At 40.7% G+C, this 26,686-nt stretch overlaps 1 protein-coding gene across 4 annotated transcripts in view; it reads right to left on the bottom strand.

Moving 5' to 3' along the window:
• Positions 1-509: 509 nt before the first annotated feature.
• EXOC4 (exocyst complex component 4) overlaps positions 510-26,686 on the bottom strand; it is an 875,766-nt gene continuing 849,589 nt past the window's right edge. For all 4 annotated transcript variants that reach the window (XM_081532917.1, XM_081532918.1, XM_081532920.1 and 1 more), the window contains one exon: positions 510-1,980. In XM_081532917.1, coding sequence (XP_081389043.1) covers positions 1,743-1,980 — 238 coding nt within the window. In that variant the 3' untranslated portion in view covers positions 510-1,742. The remainder of the gene's footprint in view (positions 1,981-26,686) is intronic.

The raw sequence follows: 26,686 nt of genomic DNA, 5'->3' as shown, positions 1-26,686 counted from the left end.
AGTGGACAGGAAGGAGAAGAAAGGGAGGGCACAGCAGCCCTGAGGGCAGGCGACGACCACCAAGAGGAGGCTTCCAAACCACAACAATCAGCTCTGACTCCCCTTGTCTCCCTCCCCTCACCCCTACTTCTCAGGGAGACTACTCCAGTGATGTTCTTTAGGGACAGTATCTTCTTGCATGATCATCTCCCATGCAGATTCAACTTCTTCCTTGTTGGGCCTCTGAAGCTACAGAGATTTACAACATTGCTTCCAGAATCTCCTGGAAGACCATGCTCCAGTTGCCTGCTGAGTTCCCTTCACAGCCACCCCACTGGCCTGATTTTGAACTCAGCCCTGAGTGTACATCTCTTAGGATTTTGGTTATAGTCCAGCTTCTGTTCTTCTGTCTTCCAGGTAGGTAATACGGGAGCCCTCAATACTGCGGATCTGTGCCCCGCAGTGTTTGGCGCGTATTAGGGTCTCAGGGCATATTTGCAGAATAAATACAAGAAAGACAAGACACAACATTTAAGCTTCTCGAAGCATATTTTTTAATTTTCTGCTTTTCCCACCAAGGCCTAAGTTGTACAAACAGGTGTAAAATTCTGGACCATCAGGGCATGAAACGTGACCTCATGTAGTCCAAGTCCTTTCTGCTTTCTTTGCCACGTGTTTTCAAGTTGTGTCCCAGTCAGTGCATTGCTTTCTTCTGTGACACATCAGCCATAGGTGGCAAGAGCACTTGGAGATGTGGGGACAGTGGGGAGGCAAGCGTGCAGGGAGCAGCGCGCTCCCACCCCAGCTGAAAGCACTGCAGAAACAACCTTGGCTTGGGGGTGCACAGAGGAGGAAGGTCATGGCTGTACCAGCTTCCTTGCACTCAGCTGACAGCCGGAGCTACCTTCTAAGATAAGGAAGGCCTAGGGGCTCCCAAGGAGAATGAGCATTTAAGAATAACTAACACCCAGGCAAGGTGTCAAGTGAGACTAAAATTCTCTAACCATCATTTTCTCTTGGAGAGTGAAGGAGAAAAAAAAAATCAAGAAGAGCTGAATCACCTTTCATTCTTCCATTTTTGTCATTAATTTGGTGGTGCTTGGTTTTGATACAGCAGAAATAAAAACAAAAAGGCATCAAACCAACAGATCACCTGGGTCCAGGCTACTGCATACAAAACTCTCCCAAGGATTGAGATAAAAGGACTTTATCCCCCAAGACCTGAAGAGGTGAAGAGGTCCTGTTTGGTTAGGAAAATTGGTGGAAAACTACAGCTAGCTGAGAAGCCATTGGTAATAGAGACAGAAAGCAATGCACATACACTTATTTTGTAGAACTGTAAACTGACAAGGTCAAGAGAATAAAAATCCTACTGCTTATGTAATAGAACCCCACTGGGCAGTTTTAGGAAGGGACTAGAACTTAGGTAACAATCTACTTACCAAAGATTGCTGGGTGTTAGTCATTCATGCATTCATTTTTACTGCTTACAACCTTTCTCCCCATCCCACCCTAGACCCTCTGGAACTGACCACATCAAAGTAAATGTTCAACCCAAACAGTCTGTACTGTGAAGTCCCTTTAGCATTTATAGAAAAGCCAAAAAGAAAGAGAAAAGAAGCCTTACACCTTCTTTCCACCCAAGCATCAGTGTGGAGAAACCTAAGTCAGCTCAGAATATACCAGCTAAATACCAAAGAAGGAACTATGACCGAGGAAACAAAAGTGACCCATCCCCTGGCCCCTTCCCGCCGTGCACCCTGTTACACTGTAGTTATTTTCTTATCCTTGGTGGCTTGCTTGATGGCTGCCTGCTCGCAGATGATCTCCTTGAGCCGCTGCAGCCGCATGTTCTGGGTGGTCTGGTCTCCCACCCCCGTCTGGCTGCGGTGCAGCAAGGTCAGGGCGTGAATGTACTCCAGCTCTGTGTACTTCACACCCTGGTCCACCACCAGATTCAGGAGCTCATCGGCCGTATTGTACAGCATCTCGTAGTACTGCCTGGGAAAGCAAGACACAACGTGGTTCACTGGCTGCGTGGTCAGCATTCTACGTGGTTTCAGTGGTAATGAATATGCTGTTCATAAGCTACTGCATTTACCTAGTCAATAAACATTTATTGATCACTGGATGTTGTTCCAGGCTTTCCCGGTGGCTCAGCAGTAAAGAATCTGCCTGCAGTGTAGGAGATTCAGGAGACATGGGTTCAATCCCTTGGTTGGGAAGATCCCCTGGAGGAGAGCATGACAACCCACTCCAGTATTCTTACTTGGAGAATCCCATGGACAGAGGAGCCCAGTGGGCTATTGTCCAGGGGGTCGCAAAGAGTCAGACATAGTGACTGAAGTGACTTAGCACGCATGCTAATGTTGTTCCAGGTCCTGTGACTATGATGGAGAATAAGACAGATATGACGTCTGTCATCCTGGAACTCACTTCACGAGAAGTCTAAATGCAGACCCAGAGAGACCTCTCGTCAGGGTCTCAGATCACTCAAGACTTTCCCCTAATTTTGCATTTGCCTCAGGATATAAAAAAGAAAGAAAAGTTGGGATACAGAAGTAAGAGAGAAATAACCATCCGGCAGGCATTGCTAGTAGTTTCTGTCTCATTCCATCCCTCATTCATTGACTTATTCACTGGAGGCTCTGTGAAATATATGGTTTTCTCCATAAAGTGGGATAATAAGAGTACCTCTTGAGGCGAAAGTACCTCTTAGGGTCACTGGAAAGAATCAGTTAATCCATATAAAGTACTTAGAATGGTGCCTGACACAATTCTACCTGCTCCACAAACATTAACTATTATTACTGGAAACAGATCTATAATAATACATTAATAGTAATGTAGTAATAAAAATAGTAGTATATAATGATGAGCAAAACACAGTCCCTTTCCGTAAATAGCTCAGAGACAAGTAGGAGAAGGTAATGAAAAGCAGAGAAAAACTGCTGGCAAAGTTAATTTCCATGTACTGGGTCATGTAACACTCATAATACCTAGGAAGCTATTACTCCCTTTTCTCAGATAAGAAAACTGAAGCCCAGGGAAGAGACAGGACTTGCCCAGTGTCACAGAGACACCTGTGACTGTGCTAGGATGAACTCAGGTTTCGGACTCTAAGTCCAGCACTCTTCTTAAGGACACAGACATGATGCTCCGAGTATCCTGAGTGAGGTCTCAATGCTATGAATTGACAGCAGAGGAAGGAGCAACCATGCCATGTTGCTGGGACATGAGAGATCAAGGAAGACTTCCTATGGGGTAGGACACTGTCAGGAGGGGCTTCCAGGAAGGAAATTCTAGACTAAAGGAAAAGAAGAGATGAGTAAAGACAGGGAAGAGCAATCTGGCTGGCCTGGGAGTGCAGCTGAATAGAGGAGAGCACTAAAGGCCAAGGGTACAGAGTCTGACATCAGGTTAGTTGAGTCAAGTTAAGACCAAGGTATGTCAATAAAGCACTCCCCACTTGGGGTCCCAGGTTCTGCTGAGAACAGAGGCAGCAACCCAAGCTTCTGGAAGATTAATGTGATGGCAGTATGCAAGCAGGATGATCTGGGAAGGGACCAGGTATAAGTCTAGCAAAAAGGAAGGGACTTGAGAGCCATTTGTCTCAAGGCCCTAGAGGCACAGTTGAGGCACAGCTGTCTCAGCTGTCCATTTAGGGAACTACCTAAGAAAACACTGAGACAATGGTTTAAGAAGGACACATGTTTGAAGCTAAATTTGTCACATGGAATAAAAGAGGATTGGGAGCTCAGGGTTCTTTCAAAGCTAGAAGAGGGGACTTTCCTGGCAGTCCAGGGGTTAAGACTTTGCCTTCCAGTGTGGGTTTGATCCCTGGTCAGGGAGCTCAGATGGTGTTTTGGGTCCAAAACATCAAAACATAAAACAGAAGCAATGTAGCAAATTAAATAAAGACTTTAAAAATGGAGGCTATTATACAGAGTGACGTAAGCCAGAAAGAAAAACACCAATACAGTAAACTAACGCATATATACGGCATTTAGAAAGATGGTAACGATGACCCTATATACGAGACAGCAAGAGATACAGGTGTAAAGAACAGTCTTTTGGACTCTGTGGGAGAAGGAGAGGGTGGGATGATTTGAGAGAATAGCACTGAAACATGTACATTATCATATGTAAAACAGATCGCCAATCCAGGTTTGATGCATGAGACAGGCTGCTCAGGGCTGGTGCACTGGGATGACCCAGAGGGATGGGATGGGGAGGGAGGTGGGAGGGGGGTTCAGGATGGGGAACACATGTACACCCATGGCTGATTCATGTTAATGAATGGTAAAACCACTACAATATTGTAAAGTAATTAGCCTCCAATTAAAATAAATAATAATAAAAAAATGGTCCACATCAAAAAATCTTAAAAAAAAAAAGCTAAAAGGGACTTGAGAGCTGAAGTTCTAGAATGGTGCTTCGCCAACTGTAGAGTTACTAGGGAACTTAGGAAAAGCACAGGTCCCCAAGACCTCCATCCCCAGAGACTGTGATCCCCAAAGGTTTAGAGCTAGGCAAGAGTCTGAGCCAGCGTCTGTTTGGTAAGGGAATAGTTACAGACCCATTCCCACCTCCTTGAGCCAAGGATCTCAAAGCATTAGGGAAGGAGACAGAAGCAGTAGGTGGGTTGTGATGCTTTTTACTGAGATTAAACCAAAAGAATTGGGTGTCTTTGTACTATGATGTTGATATTTTCATCATTTATCTTAAGAAGTAACACTGAACCTACCAGACCAAGTGAAATTGGATTTCTTTTGAAAAATCCAATGAATTGTTTCCAGGGATACTGGCTGGTTTTCTACAAAGACTGTGGTTTCATGCTGGGAGCAGACAACAAAACAAAGATGCCTGGATTTCTAGTCCTGGAGCCTCCAGTGTGATAAGTGATAAAGGGCATGCTACTTAAGCTCTTAATGTTTCAATATCCTCTGTGCGATGAAGACCTTTATAAATCCCAGAATGACACTGCCAAGTGGACTGAGAGAATAAAAGAGTCCTCAGGAGCCTCGGATGAACAGTGCTTCAGAACTGCAAAGCTGAGTTATTAAACAAAATTGACAGGTAACTGATGGTGTATTTTCCATAGTTAAGGGGAAGAAATTCCCCATAACTACGATGATATATTAGATCATAAAGAAACATAAATATTTAAAGACAGAATGAAATTCATTCATCTTTCAGAATAGTACCCAGGAGCAAAGGGTATACTAAATCAGCATAGCAACAGTTCTGCTTGGAGGTGGAGAAAGGGTGCTACAAGGTACCCTAAGGAGAAAATAGGAAAATGCCTTGAACTATACAATTAGGATGAGCTTCCATGCTAAACACTGACACATTGAAATGAACATGTAATCCAAGTGGGATAAATAATTTATCAGAGCTTATTGAGGCCTCAGGGAAATGAAAGCTTGATCTTTATCATCACAAATTAAAATAGCAGCCATGGCTTCCAGGGCCCCACGTTTTATACACGATGGCACTCTACTTGACTGCCTAGATGGGACCAGTGGAATACTCATTTGATTTAGACTTTTTCTGGTTCATGACTTGTATAGGAAGTTTCTTCACAGCCGGTGATATTTAAAGTCCAATTGCTAGACATGGACCAAATATCCCATTCCAGTAACCAGAGAGCCATGTCCCCTCCCTTAGGGGTGGAACGTTCTGTGCAGAGGTGGTTTCTCCCTGCAGTTTTTCTCTCACTTTGCTGAGTGCCTTTGGGCAGAGTTCCCAAGTTTAATGAGCAGAGAGGGAGAGAGTGCAAAGATAGCAAAGCGACGTCATATAGACGGGTCTCACAGTCTATAACATGACAACGTTTGCATTTTGCTTCCTATCTTCCTCATCTCTCCTTTATCCACAGACCTTTCTTCCTTACTTTTCCCCTTATTTTATTTTAATGGTTTTGCACTGCAACTTTTCCTCCCCCATGATTCTGTCTGAAAACATTCATAACAGTAAGCATATGAAGGACATTTTGGTAAGTTGGGCAAATTTTCTTTTTCAAGTGTAAAAATAAAGTTTGTTTTCTATGATTGGATATAAATACACGTGTCAGAGTTGGCCCTGTCGCTCAGCTAGTAAAGAATCCACCTGCAATGCAGGAGACCTGGGTTCAATCCCTGAGCTGGGAACATCCCCTGGAGAAGGGAAAGGCTACCCACTCTAGTATTCTGGCCTGGAGAATTCCAGGACTATACAGTCCATGGGGTTGCAAAGAGTCAAACACGACTAGTGACTTTCACTTTCATACAGGATAAACAGATTATACAGAAAGATTAAGCAGAAAAAATATTACTCATATAATTCCATCATAAAGACACACCACATTTAGCATTTCCTTCTAGATATTTCCCCCTACATGTAGAAGTCTACCGTTTCTTATAGTTGAAAAGTTTAGGGTGACACACTATTGGACACTTGGGTTGTTTCCATTTTAAAAAACTTTCTTTCCTGAGTTCAGATTTCCAAAACAGAATTAGTCAAAAGATAAGTATATATTTTTTAGGAGTTTGGCAATGCTGCCAAATTGCTTTCTAAAAAAGTTGTATCAATATCTTCCTACCAACAGCATATGACAGCCCCTAGCTCCTCATTTTCTTTTAATTTACACGAGGTTGAACAATTTTTTACCTACATATATTTTTAATGTGCATTTATGCATGCTAAGTTGCTTCAGTCATATCCGACTCTAGGTGACCCTATAGACTGTAGCCTGCTAGGCTCCTCTGCCCACGAGATTCTCAAGGCAAGAATATTGGAGTAGGATGCTATGCACTCCTCCACTGGGAAAGCCCTTTTAAAGTACATGGGTATGCATATATGTATAAGCAAACTGTTGATATCTTTGTATCTTTTGAGTATTAGTGCTTTTCTTACTTCTCTTTAAAAGCGCTTCCTAAATTTTCACAGACATGAAGCAAGGAGAGTTCTAGTCTCTCATCCCTGGTTCTCCTTCCCACTTCACCAAACTCAAAATTATCACTGTATCTCTGAGAGATTCTGGGAAGAGTTTCCATTCTCTTCTTTGTCAAGGGAGGGAAGAAAGCCCTAATAAGACCAGTTATTCTCAACCCAGTGACCCCTCATCCCTGTTCTTGCAGGTGGTCCATGTGGGGGTAAAAGGAAGGCTCCACCTGGGAGCCTGCCCACAGTCTCTGGAGAAAGCTCTGCCCTCTGCCTCCCTCCACTGGTTGGGGTTCAGATTCCTGGGTCCCCAAATGGAGACTATATTTTCCACAGATACATAGCTATGTCTCAGACTGGGTTTTATAATCCATCATGATCACTGTAGTAGTTAACAGTGATGTCAAATTTTAGTCACATTAACACATTCAACCCTTTACTGTAGCTCCTGCAATCACCCATGTTTTATAAATGAGCAAACTGAGCTATAGAGAGTGTGGGTGGTTTGTCCAGGGCCTCAAAATGAAGGACCCTGAACCCTACACCTGCTCCAAAGTCACCCCTAACACAGAAACTATAAAAAGCAAAAGTACTAATTGCACAGGATACTTGTCGAGCTTAATCATTTTTAGTCATGACTTAGGAAATATGAGTTAAATAAAATTCGCATACCATCTCAACCCTCTGCCTTCCATTGTAATGCAAAAAATTAATACTGTGACAATTCAAAATTCATTTATACACTTCACAGTAAAATTTGAATAACACTGGATTTGATCTGGGAATTCAGTACTCTAAACCAAATAATGAAGTCATGTTGTATATTCAGCATTCAAGAGTCACAGGAAAGACTTCTGGCTTTTCATTGTGAAGACTTTCTCATCTAGTCCTTTCTGCCATAATGAGAGTATTAATGTCAATAAAAGAATTAGGCTCTGGAGCTGATTTCTTAAATGTAAGTTTCTAAGGAAGAAAAATTTACCCGAATATAATTTAGTATTGACTGTAGCTCCCCAAATTCTTTTCAGCCAATACTTGCAGCATTATGAGCAATTTAATAAATACAAGTAGTTGATAGGTCACTAAGTTGTCAGGGAAAATATTCAACTCCTGTTTTCTCTGCTCACTCAATGGTATATAAGGTAATAAGCAGGGAAATGGGAAGAGAAAAGAAAGAAACTGAATAATCCATAAACTAGATAATCATCCCATAAATAATTGAGAGGTAGTTGTAGCAGAAAGGCCTGGAGAAGTAAATACTCAAGAGATCAACTAAGTTTAGATTCTGGTTAAGTTTTTCATTCCTTCCTAACTAGTTATGTGAACTTGTATAACTGCTGTCAGCTTTTTGAACCTTTGCCTCTGACATGAAAAACAAAGAGGTTACAGCAGATGCTATTCAAGCACTGGTATTTTTGGATTTTAAAACCTTTACAACTAAAGCCTTTGACTGTGTGGACCACAACAAACTGTGGAAAACTCTTCAAGAGATGGGAATACCAGACCACCTGACCTGTCTCCTGTGAAACCTGAATGCAGGTCAAGGAGCAACAGTTAGAAATGGACACGGAACAATGGACTGGTTTAAAATTGCGAAAGGAGTACATCAAGGCTGTATATTGTCACCCTGCTTATTTAACTTATATGCAGAGTACATCATGTGAAATGCCTGGCTGTATGAAACACAAGCTGGAATCAAGATTCCTGGGAGAAATATCAATAACCTCAGATATGCAGATGACACCACCCTTACGGCAGAAAGCAAAGAGGAACTAAAGAGCCTCTTGATGAAGGTGAAAGAGGAGAGTGAAAAAGCTTAAAACTCAACATTCAAAAAACTAAGATCATGGCATCCAGTTCCATCACTCCATGGCAAATAGATGGGGAAACAAAGGAAATAGTTACAGACTTTATTCTCCTGGGCTCCAAAATCACTGCAGATGGTGACTGCAGCCATGAAATTAAAAGACGCTTGTTCCTTGGAAGAAAAGCTACGACCAACCTAAACAGCATATTAAAAAGCAGAGACATTACTTTGATGACAAAGGTCCGTCTAGTCAGAGCTATGGTTTTTCCAGTAGTTATGTATGGATGTGAGAGTTGGAGCATAAAGATGGCTGAGAGTCAAAGAATTGACGCTTTTGAACTGTAGTGTTGGGGGAAGACTCTTGAGAGCCCTTGGACCGCAAGGAGATCCAACCAGTCCATCCTAAAGGAAATCAATCCTGAATATTCTTTGGAAGATCTGATGCTGAAGCTGGAACTCCAATACTTTGGCCACCTGCTACAAAGAGCCAACTCATTAGAAAAGACCCTGATGCTGGGAAAGTTTGAAGGCAGGAGAAGGGGACAACAGAGGGCGAAATTGTTGGATGGCATCACTGACTCAATGGACATGGGTTTGAGCAAGCTTTGGGAGATGGTGAAGGACAGGGGGGCCTGGTGTGCTGCAGCCCATGGGGTCACAAAGAGTCAGACACGACTGAGCGACTGAACAACAGCTACAATAGCATCCTCTGCTTGGTCCTTTAAAATCATGGGCTTCCAAGACTTCTCTGTTGGCGTGCAGGGGTACTGGGTTCAATCCCCGGTCAGGGAATTATTTATAGATTCCCACATGTGACAACTAAGAGTTTTTGTTCTCAACTAAAAGATCCTCTGTGCCGCAACAAAGATCAAAGATCTCATGTGCAGCAACCAAGACCTGGCACAGCCAGATAAATAAATAATAAATACTGTAAAAAATCACACTGGGCCTCCATTAGAATTAGCTGATGCTGATTTTCCCTAAGCTCTGGGAAGCAAGATGCAGTACTGATTGATTTGAAAACATTCTGAACACGTGTAAACTTAGCTCAGATGTACTTTCCAGACCAATAATAAAATGGATGGTAATTTTGTGTGTCAGAAAAAGAAATTACTTTATTAAAAATATAAATATAATGGCTCTCATTTGTCTTCCCCTTCAAAGAGCTCAGAGTTTATTACAGACAGGATTGAAAATTCTAATTTGAAATAGCTGAAGTTATTTCCATTTCAGGAATGAGAAAACTAAGGTAGAGAAAAGCTAAATAATTTTCTGAGAGTTTGTGGCAGAATTAGATTTGTATTCTACATGGGGATAGTTATTAACACTCCTTACAACAAGTTGTGCAGTTTTTGTTCTGACCAGGATAATCCAGAAGAGAAGTGAAGAATGGTCTTTAGGAAAAAAACAGTGCAGAAATTCCTTCAGTCAGTGGCAGCTGAAAACCATTCAAGAGGTAGAGAGCCTGGAGGCCACTGCCACAAGGCTTGCAGAAACTGGATGGGTCATCTACCTCTACCTTTTCTTTACATAATGTGGTACATATACCATAGATTCCATCAACGGCACTTATGCCTAAACGATGGTTATCCATTGGTCCATTTCTGATAACCAGTACTGGGGGGGAGGGGCGGGGCTGTCTCCCCAGGAGGGATGTTAAACCTTAAAGTCATCTGTGTTCATTCCTCTCAGTAACGGACCCTGATATTTTTGATAGCAGTGGCCAGCACCTTGCTTTATTTCTCTTCAAAAAATACAACTACTCAGAGGAACTTCTCTGAGATTCAGCCCTTTTGAGATGAGGACCCTCTCCCAAGCTCAGTTACAGTTGCCGAAATGGGAAAAAAATGTCTTTTTGTTCCTTTAGTTGGAAGTTTTGCTCCCCAGCTTTGGAACATATTCTAAATTATAAATATCTATGGTTAAAATTTCTTCCTCAGCGACTTAAGGATTCACATGTCACCCACTGCTGCATCAGATAATTTTTTAAATTAAGTTTTTTGCAACAGGGCTGGAGGAAGATCTGCATTTTAAAATTCAGTACAATTAAAACTGTGTCTCTTTGGTCTGGCACTGCCTTTGGTCAAACCCCACTGGTATGAATAATTATTCAGTCCATTATGAAGTCTGCTCGACTCCTTCTCCCATTTTGAAGGTTTTAATAAATATTGATCAGGCACATTTCTGTTTGCACTTGCCAAAGCAATTCTGATGGATTCATCTTCTGATGTTATCAAATAATGAAATATAAAAGAGTGAATAGAATTACCCTCTTGTTCTGTGATTTTTTATTTAGGTCCTTCATTTTACTTTCATAATTGTGTTTGTCTCATACTCCTGTAAATGTTCTTTTGATTAGCAAAAGGTGAGTTCAGGTTAAGGCGAGCTATGCTGTGCTATCATTTAAGAGAGTCTTTCCCATTAAAAAAGTATAATTTATTGAATATCACTTTAGAGAGTCTTTTCAATTAAAAAAATTATCTAATATCATGGGTTGATAAGAGGACATAGTATTATGCACTTTGGTGGCCTCAACACTATAAATTGTTTATCAATTAGCACAAGGCCTTTGTATCAGATATTGTCTATATTTCTCAGATTAGCAATCCAGGAGACAACTGCTGAGATATGCTGAATAAAAATAATTCAAAAGCCCTATGGCTTTTTCAGTTTTAAGTAATGAAATGGAATGATCAACTTTTCAATAAATAATGCAAAGGATTTCTTCAAAGGAAAACCTAGTATTATTATTACTAATACTTAGGAAGCTCTAATAACATTTTAAATGCTAATATAATATACAAAGGTATAGTCCTTGGCTTCAAGAAGCTTTTTTTTTAATCTACACTTAAAAAAAAAATCCAATCTAGGCCTAGATCAAAGATCTCTAAGACACCAGGGAAATGCTTTAATAATCGACTACTCTCTTTCATTCAGATCATGAGAAAAAGAATTGAAGGGCCCAAGAAAAGGTACAGAAACCAAGGTTTCTACTTCAGGTGATGAGATGGAGACATGAAGGGGTAACAGGTGTTGGGTTTCTGTGTCTGTAACATGGAGATTCTTCTCCACCTGTAGTGCTTGGGGAGAAAGGTCTGTGAGGATAGGCATAAACTGCGTGGTTTGATGGGAGAACACGTTCATTAGATATTAAGCCAATGAGACCAGGATGATGAATTGACTCTGGTAGGTGCCAGTTAGTTGCATCCAACCAACTCTGCCCCAGCCAGCTACCTCATTGGTATGTTAAGACCAAAACTGGACAAGGTTGAATGGACAGTTCAAGCAAGCCATTATTCCTGCTGGGGGCTTAAGATGCAAAAATTGCTATTCAGCCAACAGTTGGCTGAGTTACTCAAACACTGACTCCTTCCTTACCTTTCAGTCCTAGTCAAGGACTCTCCCATGCTTTTCAATAGTGTTTAGGAAATTTCTCTACTTTGCCAAGACAAAAGACTGTATCTTTTAGGACTGAAGGGCCAGAAAGGAAAATAGTCTGGGCAGAGAAACCAAAAAAATCAGGAGATTATTTGTAAAGTTTGAGCATATGGAAATCAGCAGGTCCAAAGGGCAAAAATTCAAGGGTGTGTTTACTAAACCCTTAGATTATTTATGAAAGACAGAGAGGAAAAAACAAAAAACAACTAAATAAGCCAAAGCTACAAACCGGGTCACCTGAGATTCCAGGACATGTGACTCAGAATGCATGTCAATTAGAAAAATAATTGATGAAATCAGAAGGAGCTAATGGAAATGTGTACAATATCTAGCAGGGTTTAATTAAAGATCCAAATATTCTAACAAACGTGTTGGATAGCTTTGGATAGCAGTATGAATTTGGTGGCTGTAAACATCACTGTGGCTGATACATATTTGGATGTCAGTGAGCCATTTTATACAGTGCCTCTCAAAAAATACAACTAGCAAAATGAATTTATTCTGAATGGCTACCCCGATAGGACACAGACTGAAAAATAAACACAGGGTAATGACGAAGGCAAATCAAATTCAGAAGTGAAAGCATCTGCTGAATGCTGAGGACACTTTCTTCTAAACGTTCTCACCTAACACTTTAATTAATGTGCAAGAACATATTATACATTTTATACAGCCATTTTATACAGTGCCTCTCAAAAAATACAACTAGCAAAATGAATTTATTCTGAATGGCTACCCCGATAGGACACAGACTGAAAAATAAACACAGGGTAATGACGAAGGCAAATCAAATTCAGAAGTGAAAGCATCTGCTGAATGCTGAGGACACTTTCTTCTAAACGTTCTCACCTAACACTTTAATTAATGTGCAAGAACATATAAAAACAGTGACAACATTCTTGTCAATGTATGGCAAAAACTATTACAATATTGTAAAGTAATTAGCCCCCAACTAAAATAAATAAATTTATAAAAAAAAAAAAAAAAAAAAACAAAAAAAAAACAGTGTGGAAAGGGTCAAACACTACCAAATGGGGAAAGGCTGGGAACAGCAACAAAGTAATAGAAATAATGTAAAGGAAGCCAGAGAATTTAGAATCATGGGCGGCAAATAATGGAATAAGATTTTTTTAAGAAAAACCCAGGTGAATCTGTCTAGAAGAAATTTTGATCTCCTATAGTGAGGCTTCCCAGGTGGCACAGGGGTAAAAAAAAAAATCCACCTGCCAATGCAGGAGACATAGGAAATGTTGGGTTTGATCTCTGGATCAGGAAGATCCCCTGGAGGAGGAAATGGCAATCCACTCCCGTATTCTTGCCTGGAGAATCCCATAGATGGAGGAGCCTGGTAGGCTAAAGTCCATGGGGTTGCAAAGAGCTGGACACAATTTAACTACTAAACAACAACAACATATTCAATAGTTGGGAGAAAATTTAGAACAGCACTAGGAAAAAAAAAAAAAAAGGTCCATGAGGGTGTGTTGGGTCAAGGCCATTAAATCAGGGCTTTTTCTCTTTTGTTTTTACTTACTATTAAAAAAGTACCAGTTATAGGACAAGAAGGTGATGATAACACCTGTCTTCATTGAACTTCATAGTTCTATACTGCTTTATGCTATAAGCCAACTGAAATAAAATAGAAAAAGAGCATCAAATGGGATTAAAGGGGCAGAAGGCCAGAGGAAAATAGAAGATTCGAAGAAATTTAGTCTAATTTTTGCTCAAATGTCAGCTTATCAATAAGTGAGGTTTCCCCTGACCACCTTAACCTAAATGATACCTGCCCCATCCTCATTAAGCTTTATCCTTTTACTGAGCTTTTCTTTTTCGCTTTCATCCTCATCAAAAATATGTATTTTTTCCAAGATATATTTTAATATGTGTTATATATTTAAAAAATATGTGTGTGCACAAACACACAATTAGACACAGCATAATACAGTGGTTAAGATCATGGACTCAGGAGTCAGGAACCTGGGTTCAAATCTCAATTCTGCCTCTTGTTCTTGGGCAATTTATGACTCTCTCTGTGCCTTATTTTCTTCATCTGAGAAAGGCAAAAGTAAATGAGGTTGTTACAAGGATCAAATGATGAAGAACAGTGGCTGGAACAGAGTTGCGTAAGTATTGATTACATAAATGTCTGTCTCCTATCCTCAAATGCAGGCTGTATGAAAGCAGGGTTGAATTCTGTACCGTTTGTTGTTACCCATCGGGGTTGAGTAGAGGGCAGCTAATGAGTGGTGAACAAATGAAAAGGAAAGAATCAACGAGACATCCAACAGTCAGTAAACTTCATTAAGTGATAGAACACAAGCTAAAAGAGCAGTCAGTGATTCTTTGACCCCGGCCGGTGGGTAGGGGAAGCATGACTGAGACAGGCGCTCTGTGTAACAGGGTAAAGGGTATTCTAATATAATTCTAGGATGGTGATGTGGATGTCTGGAATAAATGGTTGCAAATGAAAAAGGGGAGGGCACAGAGGGAAGATGTCTGTTTTTGGTTAGTGATGTGCAACCCTCTCAACTTTTCTTTCATTCTTTGGCAGAGTTAAGACATCAATCTCATATTTACTTAATCTGTTTGACCCCAGCAATTTCTTAGCCTATTCGAACTTCAGTTTCTTCATTTATGCAATGAGGTAGGATAATATAACGTCTCATGGGAGATTTGAGGATTAAATCAAATGACATGGTAGACACCCACTACGTAAAAATGGTAACAAAACACACACACACACACACAAATAAAAAACCACAGCTAATTTTTACTGTACTGGCCACATATATATTATCTCTTTGGATCCTACTTTATCATAAGTGTGTAAGGCATCATATCTTCCACATTGAAATGATTTCTTACTAATCTTTCTCCTTTCAACTCTAGGCTCAAAAGATGGGTTTCTTTTCTAGCCTTCCCCGCTCCTTTCTTTCTAAAATTGGTTTTATGCCTTTAATCCCCATCCCTCCCATTGCCTTTAGGATCTTGCTGGGATTTTGTTTTGCTGTTTTGTTTTTAACTCTTGTATCTACTATCCGTCGCTTTCGTGGGTTCTCTTACATCCACGTCAAGTATCCTTGTTTCTCATATTTTGAAAAAAACAAACCAAACAACAAAATCCAAGCCCTTCATGCAATCCTGTGTCCACTCTGTGTCTCACTGTGTGTCTTTGCTCCCTTTTAATCGTCAAATTTCTCAAAAAAAAAAAATCATTCGTATTCACTATTCTTCAAAGGCCTTCATTTTGTTTGAAACTAAAAGGTCTCTGATGACATCCTAGTGGACAAACACAGTGGTCTTTCCTCTCGACAGTTTCCATCTTTGAGCCACATTGTCAAGCTCTTCTCCCAGCAACCCGAGTCCCTTCTTTCCTTTATCGGCTCCTATTCTGTCTGCCCACTGCAGGCCTTCCTCCCAGTCAGGCACTTGCCCTTTGCTCTTTTTCTGCTTGCAAAAGTCTTATCTGTGCATGAGATGGTCTTTCCTCATGATCTGGTCTTTGAAATAGATCAGAGCTGCATTTTCAGACATGATGACAACTGGGCTTTAGAGAGACCTCTCAAGGTGGTCCTGCAGGTGGAGGACAGATGGTCTGAGAAGCCAGAGAATCTTCAGGCTGTGGGACTACCCAGCTTCTCCTTGCTTGGCTCAAATCTCCTCTATTAGGCCATATCCATCTTCTAGGTTTCCTTACAACTCTTGTTCCCAAGCTTGTAATGGAACAAAATCAACCTCAAAGAGAGAGAAGGGTACCAATACCTTGATAGAAAAGCCAGGAAAATTCAGGCCCTCACCTCTAGTAGCTTTTGTTCAGGTCATCATTGGAATCAACTATTACAGTACCCTCTACGGACTGAAATGAGGTGGAGAGGAAAGGCAAGGCTGGCAGTAAGAACAGGAGAAAGCTGGAGGGATACCTTTCATCAGAAGCTACTGTGAAATGAAATATTTCCTGCCAGGTTGGTAAACAAGGATGTCACAGCCATGGAGGTGGGGGGAGGGGGGAGCGAGGAAGCACAAAAGGCAGGCATCCCACATCTCCCACTCCCTGTGTGAATGAGGAATAATCAAGGATGTGAATAGTCAAGAAGCAGGATTTGGCCCCATAGCTGAGATATGAAAGGAATGAATTCAGTAAGCCCACATGCTTACACTTCCCATACATAGAACAGCACTAAATTTCTTAATTTGAGATATCTGGTTTTCCTTAATGAACAATAATCTTTGTATATTCAGATTACCTGCTCTTTGTTAAAAAAACTACATACCCTCCTCCCTCAGCCTCCTTCGGAAACAGTTCTCTCAGGGGCACCTGAGATGCTATCTCCTGGACTTGAAGTCCTAATAATTCAAAATAAACATAACTCTCAACTTTTAGGTTGGGCATATATATTTGGTTGACACTACTTTCTACATATATTTAGTTGACACCACTGGTCTGGTTGAGGGAGCTCAATGTGAGGGAGGGAAGATTTAAGATGCTCGCAATTATGTATAAAATTACAAATTAGGAGGAAAGTCACTATCTCATTTAATATCTTGATAACCACATACAACAGGCTTAATAACCTTAGTCTGGCAGGTAAATAGAGGCTCTGAGAGGAAGATCAAGTTCTTCTTGTGACTGACAGTAGATTCAGACCCTGGCTCTTTGGGTCCTGTACTGCAGTTATGGGGAGGTTCTGTGAGCACTGGTACCGGGAGAGGCATGTTACATGGCAAGGACTGGCACCAGATTCTTAGAACTGGGGTTTGAGTTCCCGGAGGATGTTTAAGGGAAATGAGACATAACAGGATAAAATTAACCATAGGAAAATTAATTTTTAGAGTTAGCATAGAAAATCAGGCATTGAGGGATGGAATAGCAATCTGTTTAAACGGACCCTTTCCATATAAAAAGACGAACAGTGAGACTGCTCAACGATGCCTTTCTCCTAAGTCTGTATAAAGAGAAAAGGGCCTTTGATGGGGAAAATATATATATATAGCATTTGCATCCTTTTTTTAGGAAGAAAAAGTATCAGATTTGAGAAACCTCCCAGAAAGGGCAATGTTATGAGAGAAAGGTCTTTGAGTACGCTTAATACCTCTATTTAAATGCTAATGCTAACCTATAGCTCTGGACCACACAGAAACTAAAGTTTTCAAAGAGCAGAAAGTGAATTTAAAATGAAAACTTAATTTCTGGAATAAAAGATCTTATTTTTCTTATTTCTGCAGAGAGGCTAACACACAGAATTTCATGAGAGGAATACATTTTTGCTCAGAGTAAAAACCAGATGGTAACACAGCAGGTGAGTTTGAAGGCAGAGTAGGGGCTGCCTTCATTGCAAGTAGGAGTCACCCCTCAAAAGACTTGCCTTTGGAGATCAGCCTTGGTCACAAATTGTACTTGCCTGGAAGGGAATGATTTTTTCCCTTCTGCTGTAATGGTCCACGCTGAGGGAGTGCTAGTGTTTGGAAGGAAGGCTGACTGGGGTCAGGAGGACACAGTGCGTAGTGAGGGGCTCTGGGATGACTGGGTGTTGCTTTACTTCCCTTGGAACCAGCGGTGATGAACGCAGTGACTAAGGCCCCTGAGTGCTAGGGAAACGTCTGTCCTGAAATCAGTGTTCGTGGAGGCTGAGACACCCACATGTGCAGGGAATCAAATACAGAAAAATCAAACCAAATGAAATCAGGAAATATCTGTGCTGGGGGTAATGACTAAGAAGGGGACACAAGGAAGTTTCTGGGCTGATTCCAATATTCCCTGCTTTTATCTGGGTGATGGTTATCGTTATCTGAGTGTATTCACTTTGAAAAAAGTAATCAAGCTGTGAGGACTTCCCTAGTGGTCCAGTGGCTAAGACTCCAAGCACCCACCCAATGCAGGGAGCCTGGGTTCCATCTCTGGTCAGGGAACTAGATCCCACACACCCCAATTAAAAGATTCCATGTGCCACAACTAAGACCCAGCACAGCCAAACAATCAAATAAATAGAAGGAAATATTAAAAAAGTAATCAAGCTGTACAGTTAAGATTTGTACAGTTTACGGTATGTATATTATACTTCAATAAAAACATATTACCTTCCTTTTCCCACTTCCCTTCCTACTCTGAATAAAAAAGAAAGAGAGAGCAGGCAACAGGCCATGTGTTGGGGTGGGTACCTGGATTTTTTAATTCAGTCTCATATCCTAACATTAAGACAACTGCTAACTTTATGAACCTTGAAAACATATTAACTAAAAGGAGCTCATCACGAAAGATCACATGCTATTATTTATACGCTGTAACCAGAATAGGCAAATCCACAGAGACAAAGTAGATTAGTGGTTGTCAGGGGTCGGGTGGAGGGATGAGGAGTGACTGCTAGTGGCTGAAAGTGAAAGTGAAGGCGCTCAGTCGTGTCCCACTCTTTGCGACCCCGTGGACTGTAGCCCACCAGGCTCCTCTGTCCATGGGATTTTCCAGGCAAGAATACTGGAGTGGGCTGCCATTTCCTGCTAGTGGCTACTGGGTTTCTTTTGAGAGGATAATAAAAAACGCTCTAAAAATAGCTAGTGATGATGGCTATGCAACTCTACGACTACACAAAGAAAAGTGAATTGCACACTTTAAAAGGGTTAATGTTTATGGTATGTAAATTATATCTCAATAAAGCTGTGATAAAAATGCTAATTTTATGAACTAGAATTCCATCTTAACTATACAGAAGACGTATACCCACAGCCAATACTGTTGTGAAGACTGACCCATTAATCAAGACATTTGCGGCAGTTCCCTATTCTTCTGTGACATTTGCAGAAAAGATTCTGTAAGCTGACAGATACAGAAATATTTTCACCAGTTCACATTTTCACTGAGTGCCCTGAATGAACTAAAGCCATTTCTCAGGGTTCTACATTTTTGTAGGTTCTGTGACTTTCCAGCATCTTTGCACCAAATGCCTTTGAACTCCCTCCATCTTATAGTCTATTCTCAAGAAAAATTTATGACAACTCATGATGAATAACCTCCACTAGAAAAGTAGGATAAGACTGGGAACAATTCTAGGTATATGATTACAGAGTAACAGAAATATAATTGAGTCGAAGATCCACTAATGATTATACTGATTTTTTTATTAAGGGGAACAATGACCATTTATTACTATTTAACACTTGGTGTGCATGCTTAGTCATGTCTGACTCTGTGACCCTATAGATGTTAGCTTGCCAGGCTCCTCTATCCATGGAATGTTCCAGGCAAGAATACTAGAGCAGGCTGCCATTTCCTACTTCAGGGGATCTTCTTGACCAAGGGATCGAACCTGCATCTCTCATGTCTCTAACAATGGCAGGTGGATTCTTGACCACTGGCACCGCTAAATGCATCCTTGCAATTGAGCATCACAAAGGCTAAATACCTAAGGTTGGCAGGCTGGTTAACAATAGCCAGATCCCTAGCCTACCTCCCCCAGATCATTCCAGAAAAACTCTGATTTGGGCCATGAGAAAACAATTCCCATCCCGAGTCAAGTCCGGGGAGACAAAAGTGTTTACTCATAATCAAGAGACTTATCATGATCATATAGGCACTATAAAGGGCTAATGCAAGTATACATATGTGGCAAGACTATATGAATATTACTTCAAACTGGGTATCAGATGGGGGAAAAATGAGAAGCTGAGGTATAGTTACAGAGGCTGACTGCTCTATGAAATAAAATTCGTATTTTATGGAAAGGGAGGAAAAATTTTAAACATAAAAATTCTCTACCTTTTGGTTTTCTTTCTCTCCCTCACTGCACATTATATATCTGTATTATGCATCGAACAGATCGTGGCCATCAGGCAGGAATACCTTCTCAACCACAAACAGCAACATTCTTGTAGCATCAACGAGACAATCCATTAAAAGATAACATTCCTTCTTGAGCTTGTACAGGGTCACATGACCCACTATGACGACACTTAAATTTGGGTTATGTAAACTTCAATAGTACATTACTTGATGTACAGCCCTTTGTTTCAAGAAACCTTACATGACTGTACCTTGACTTCTAATGGGTAGAACAGTTCTTAGAGCTTTCTGAGATGCTCTTTGCCAATTATAATCCTTAAATTTGGCTTAAATAAAAACTTCTGTCTCTTTCTTAGATCTACAGATTCATCTTTCGTCTACAGCTCAAAGTGTGACTGTTGCACTACCTTATGCTAAGTTAAAGTGAAAGTTGAGACTTCTCACAATCATCTGCTCTTTCACACAGCTGACCTTCAGATCTTTATTCCTGGTAGCTAGTGATTCTTTAGGGTTGAACTGAGACTGTAACTAGAGGAAGCTGTAGTGCGGGATGGGTACAGATTTTACAGAAAAAATATGCTGATCCTCGGTGAGAAAAGTTATTTTAAAAAACAGCAAAAATAACCTGGGCTCCTGAACCCAATTTTTCACAAATACTGCAGAAGAAGGTGGTAGAAAAGAGGGAGAGAGCTTACTCCGTTTCCTCATACCTGCTACCTTCAGAATCGGCATCTCATAATTTCCAGGGCTTTCAAAAATCTAATAAACTTCCATAGTGCTTCACATATAGTCTAGTGGAGCTCTGTTGGCAGCAGGACAGGGCCTATGACAGTTCTCCTGTGGTCCCAGAGAAATGCTGCTCTTGAGACCTGGGATCAGGAAATGAGGAGAAAATGGTAGAGGGGACTGAAATCAAGTCCCCCTAAAATGGAAACAGTGACAGACTTTATTTTCTTGGGCTCCAAAATCACCACGGATGGTGACTGCAGCCATGAAATTAAAAGACACTTGCTCCTTGGAAGAAAAGCTATGACAAACTTAGCATATTAAAAAGCAGAGACATCATCACTTTGCCAACAAAGGTCTATCTAGTCAAAGCTATCGTTTTTCCAGTAGTCATGTATGGATGTGAGAGTTGGACCATAAATAAGGCTGAGCACAAAAAGCACCAAAGAATTGATGCTTTTGAATTGTGGTGCTAGAGAAGTCTCTTGAGAGTCCCTTGGACAGCAAGGAGATCAAATCAATCAATCCTAAAGGAAACCAACCCTGAATAGTCACTGGAAGGACTGACGCTGAAGCTGAAGTACCGATATTTTGGCAACCTGATATGATAAGCTGACTCATTGGAAAAGACCCTGATGCTGGGAAAGATTGAGGGCAGAAGGAGAAGGGGGCAACAAAGGACGAGATGGTTGGATGGCATCATCGACTCAATGGACACGAGTCTGAGCAAACTCCAGGAGATAGTGAAGGACAGAGAAGCCTGGTGCACTGCAGTCCATGCGGTGGCAAAGAGTCAGACACAACTTAGTGACTGAACAACAACAACAAATCTGTAGCTTCTTCATGTACCTTAGTTCATGTACCTATTATCGTTCAAAATTACAGAATGTCACAGTCTAAGGTAGTGCTGGGAGACGCTGCACATTCCTCTGGGCAAGGAAGGAACTGCTGTGCCTGGAGCTGCCTGGAAGTCCCCAGGCAGGTAGCTGGGGATGTCCCTCCCATCCCGGGCTTATACTTCTGTTGAGAATCTGCTTTACTGGCAAACATTTCTAATGTTTTGTAAGAGAAACATTTCAAGCGTGGTGGTGAAAGAAACACTGGTTTGTGACCTAAATGTTCCTGTAAATGTTTTCTCAGATTAGGGGGTGCAAATGTTTACAAACCATTTGGGCAGGCAAACTGAAGTGACGTGTTTCAGAAATAGTTGCTTGGGGAAGAAAAAAAAATCCCAGTGCTACCAAGTGCTGCTAGGATGTCATTAAGAAGATGCCCATATGTTCTTTTATATTCCATGTGATGGTGCAGACTGAGCTCAGAAGCACCTACTCCAATCCTGGCCCCGCCTCTAGTTCAGTCAGTGACAAAGATCGTATCACTCCATCCCACTGTACCTCAGTTTCTGTATCTGGAAAAGTAAATGGGATTAAAACTGGAATGAATGGCACTTCAAAACCATTCGCACCCATGAGGCCAACTGAAGTAGGCAGGAGGGGCATCACGATTAATATTATTTCCATTTTCCAGGAAAAGAAATTTAGAGAGATTAGTCTTAGGTCACACAGCTAACCAACAGCAGAGCTTTCAATCTGTTTCTCCTAAGCTCAAGGCCTGGAACTTTCCAATTATACCACATAGGCTCTCAACAGTTTTTCTGGCTGGCTGGCTTCCTGGGTGCCTATATACTGAACAACAATGTGCCCGGTCATAGAATGCCTACATTTGTTATTTGTCCTTTCACTTTCTTTCTTTTTTTAACCATGCATTGCGTCACTCAATCTGCACTGAAAAAAAAAAAAATGTGCTTTTTAACAAGAGCACTAAGCACCCTGGGAGTAGAGTAGATGCAGCTTTATTTCAGTGCATAATCAATGGAAAGTAATAGTGGCTTCATTGTAATAAAAAGGCTTTATTGTGCTTTGTAATGAAGACACAAAGCACTTAGTTGAAATCAGTCTTTTAAATAATCTGCTTTATATTCTATAGCGGAGTCGCAGATACAAGGGAATTCAAAGTGATTTCTACAAGACGACTGACTCAAAGAAGCCACACTCGGAACCTCAGGCTTGCCCAGGTACTCTCTGTTGGGTCAGGGTTTCTTTTCCTCTCCCTTTTCCTACTGTGTTCATGGCCAGCATGCTCTGCTCTTTCTGTGTTTATCCTGCTTGTGAGGACTGGGAGATTCCCCCATAAAAAGCATTACATATTGTATGATCTCAATCAGGATGTAAAAATCCTGTACCGCCTACCTCTACACAAACACACACACACGCACACCAGAATACAAGACATTTAGTTCAGTGGGAGGAGAGCATTTTAAAGTCTTTAAATACAGATTATAGCTGTTGTTGGACTGCACAGAGATACAGGGTAATTAAAAAGCTCTTCAAAGAATGGAATAAGTCCATTAAATCCAGTTAAATAATTTTTCAGAAACACTGCAAGAAACACTTCTTGCTGTTTCATTCTCTCACAATGAACTGAAGGAAGAATATCTCATTTTCCAAATGGAACTTTATGGAGTTTTCAATAAGACCCCTCAGCACTTATCTAAATCTTTAATTAGTTCTATAATATACTGATGATATCAAGCCTAATTAAATTTATATAGATAAGGCGCAATGAAATTCTAACCAAGTGAGCTGGAAAGCATATATTAAATAGTAAATTTAATGGTTCAAGCTGATAACTACAATTTTATATCAAAAAATTCAATTCAATTTACATGTTGTATTCAAATTGATTTCGAGTGTGCAAATTATTGGAAAAATCTCTTGACTATATCAGTAAAATTGCTAATCTAGCCTGTTTAAATATCAGTTATTAATGTCTGCATTTGCAAATAAGCCACACACATTTGCATTTTTACTGCATATAGTAAAAAATTATCTAAACCTTATGTCATTTTATTAAGAATACTAAGTGATTCTTCTTTTGGCTTCATGCATAAATTAAGGAGGCAAAGAAATGACTACTGGGTCTAAAGAAGAGAGAGTCAGCAATTTAATATATAGCAAGGCAAAGATGATATATATATATTTTGCTGACTAAAGCAGTTTATGCTACCCTTTAGGAACAGCAATTACAATGGTTAAATTCTTCCTTATTTGGGATTAACTGGAATAGAACTGTACACAACATCTGATTCCATAATCACAGGGAGAGAAGGGTGCATACAAATTTAGTGGTGTTTTCTATCAGTTGGGAGATGGGAAATGCCTTCTTATGTTTATCAGAGGGTAATGGTATACACCAGCTAACTTCATTTCACAGTTCAGTCAAGGAATATATTTGGGAAACTGTGTTAAATATTCACTTGCCTATCAAAGACAAGGCCCAGTTACCTACACCATATAAGCTGATTGATGATAGTACCATTCCTGGTTTCCATGGGTGACTGGTTACCCTTTAGAATCATTAGCATTAAACATGCGTAAGACATACAGGAATACTGAAGACATGACAAACATTGTAATTGAGCCTCAGAGACCTCAGAATTTGCTGTATATTTGTAAAAACTTGTGCAGTGACTACTCTGGTCCAGCCATTATCTGCTTTACCCACAAACATACCTTGATTATTTTTAAGATTCCATTGGTTAGAAAGCTATCTTTGAAATAATCAAATATTTACTAAATATCTGTTACATGTCATGTACTTGCATTATGGGAGATACAAATAAGATGCCAATGACTGTAGACAATGGAAAAATGAGTGCCAACTGGAGCAGTCAATCATTGCAGAAAAGGGGTGGGAGTGTGATGCATTTTGAAGAGGAGGAAGTTTAAGAATAAGTAACAAGAGGGACTTCCCTGGTGGTTCAGTGGTTAAGAAGCTGCCTTTCAATGCAGGGGACATGGCTTCAATCCCTGGTTGGGGAACTAAGATCCCACATGCCTCGGGGCAACTAAAACTGTGCGCTACAATTAGAGAAAGCCCAAAGGCTGCAACAAAGACCAAGCACAGTCAAAAAAAAAAAAAGAATGAGAAGAAAAGGAACAACAGCACAAAGTGGAGATTGGACTATACGTCACACGTAAGGAGGACCGTGAGATCAGTGGGAATGGAAGATTCTGGAACAAATAATGGGAGAAGCTGGCTAGTCAAGAAAGGACAGTGATTAGCAGAATTTTTATTCAGGCCTAAAAAGTTTGGCTGGATAGAGTATTTGCAAAAAGTCACTCCAAGTATTGAGCATAAAATTAAGGGAGGCAGTATCACAAAGGCTGACCGAAGGGAAGAGACTAAAGGACAAACATTGGCTTCAGGACCATTGCTTTATTCCAGATGCGAGATGGTAGTGATGGCGGGAAGAGCAAAACAGAAATCAACCCGAGTGCCATTTAGAGGAAGTCAACAAGGATGTAAGAGGTTGACATGATAGATGGAGGAGCCATGGAGAAGCGTTAGAACTTTCTGTAATGTAAACTCTAAGGTTAAGGGGTGGGGAACAGAATTAAGGTTCAAATTTGGTACATCTTAGAGCCTGCTCTTACAGAGAACCAAAACTAAAGTGAATAAACCAATGATTGATATCTGAAAACTTGAAGGAAGAACTGTGAGAACCAGAAAAGTGTGATGAAAGAGAATCAGGAGTCAATGACTATTCAACTTCTCTCCTGAGTGGAGAATGCTGTCAGGTTTAGGACTGGGAACTTGCTTTATGAAAGAAGATGAGCTCTTTCGAAATGTAAATGCTTCAATAAAGTGAAAGCCTGTGTATTCTGAGACTCTATGCCCATGATCATCCATTCTATTGAAACAGCTAAGCAAAGCAATATGAATATCTGGGGAGGGGTAGTCAGTTCTAAATGGAGGACCTGGATGGTGGGCAGTGAAGAGGGCACCAACATTATCAGGCCCGGCAAGATCATATAGTTTCATCATTGGCATGATATTCTGTTCTGATCCCTAACTTCCTGTTCAGAATGTTCCAAGGATGATAGAGGGCTGAAGAGAAAGGATGAGAATTTCACAGCACCTTTTGAAAACTTGGTGAAATTAGGGATTATCTTGCCAGAGAAAATTAACATCTCATAGACTAGATTTTGCACATTATTTGAGAATGTTTATGGAGCTCCTGAAGCTCCATCATGCACTTCAAGCTAGGATTATATGGTTTATATTCTGAATACCATACTTCCAGACACACACAAACACTTACACACAAATTATTGTTGTTGCTCATTTGCTAAGTCATGTCCAAATCTTTGCAACCTCATGAACCGTAGCCTACCAGGCTCCTCTGTCCATAGGATTTCCCAGGCAAGAATACTAGAATGGGTTGCCATTTCCTTCTACAGGGGATCTTCCTGGAACAGGAATCAAACCCGTGTCTCCTGCCTTGGCAGGTGGATATTGTAAGTCCCACAAATATCTATATTGAGAGACACATCTTTTCTACACAAACATACTCCATACTCATATGCATGTATCTATCTATGTATCTACTAATGCATCTGCATGTTGCTGTCTTTCACCCACTTTCATTTCTGATTAATCAGGATCTTTATTCAGACCATATAGAAGCAAGAGAGTGGGACAACGGAAAGGTAGGTGGATCTTTTCACATTGTGGCAAAGAAAATGAAGGAAGAAACCTCAGTATCACCAGAAGTGGCAACATGAGCTATGGGATTTATTGTAAGGACACATAGATGGATGGGCTTCCCAGGTGGTACTAGTGGTAAGGAATGTGACTGCCAGTGCAGGAGATGAAAGAGATGCGGGTTTGATCCCTGGGTCAAGAAGATCCCCTGGAGTAGGAAATGGCACTCAACTCTAGTATTCTAGACTGGAAAATTCCATGGGCAGATGAGTCTGGTGGGCTATAGTCATGGGGCCGCAAAGAGTTGGACACGACTGAGCACACACACATACCCGGATTATCTTTCCATGTGTACTTGGAGTGCTTTGAGGTTGCTGGGTATGCAAATGTTCATTTATCTTGATTCTCAGGGTCCTGATCTAGAGCCAGTCAAGCTCTAGAAAGATCCTGGTTCAAACATCTAGCTTAGGGGTCTTACAAAAGCCCCTCGTTATTTT

Source organism: Giraffa tippelskirchi, chromosome 10 (genome assembly GCF_054371585.1).
Source record: "Giraffa tippelskirchi isolate mGirTip1 chromosome 10, T2T-mGirTip1v1.2.pri, whole genome shotgun sequence".
Taxonomy (NCBI): Eukaryota; Metazoa; Chordata; class Mammalia; order Artiodactyla; family Giraffidae; genus Giraffa; species Giraffa tippelskirchi.
Note: the sequence above shows the minus strand (reverse complement) of the source record. Positions and strands in the feature narration are given on the sequence as shown.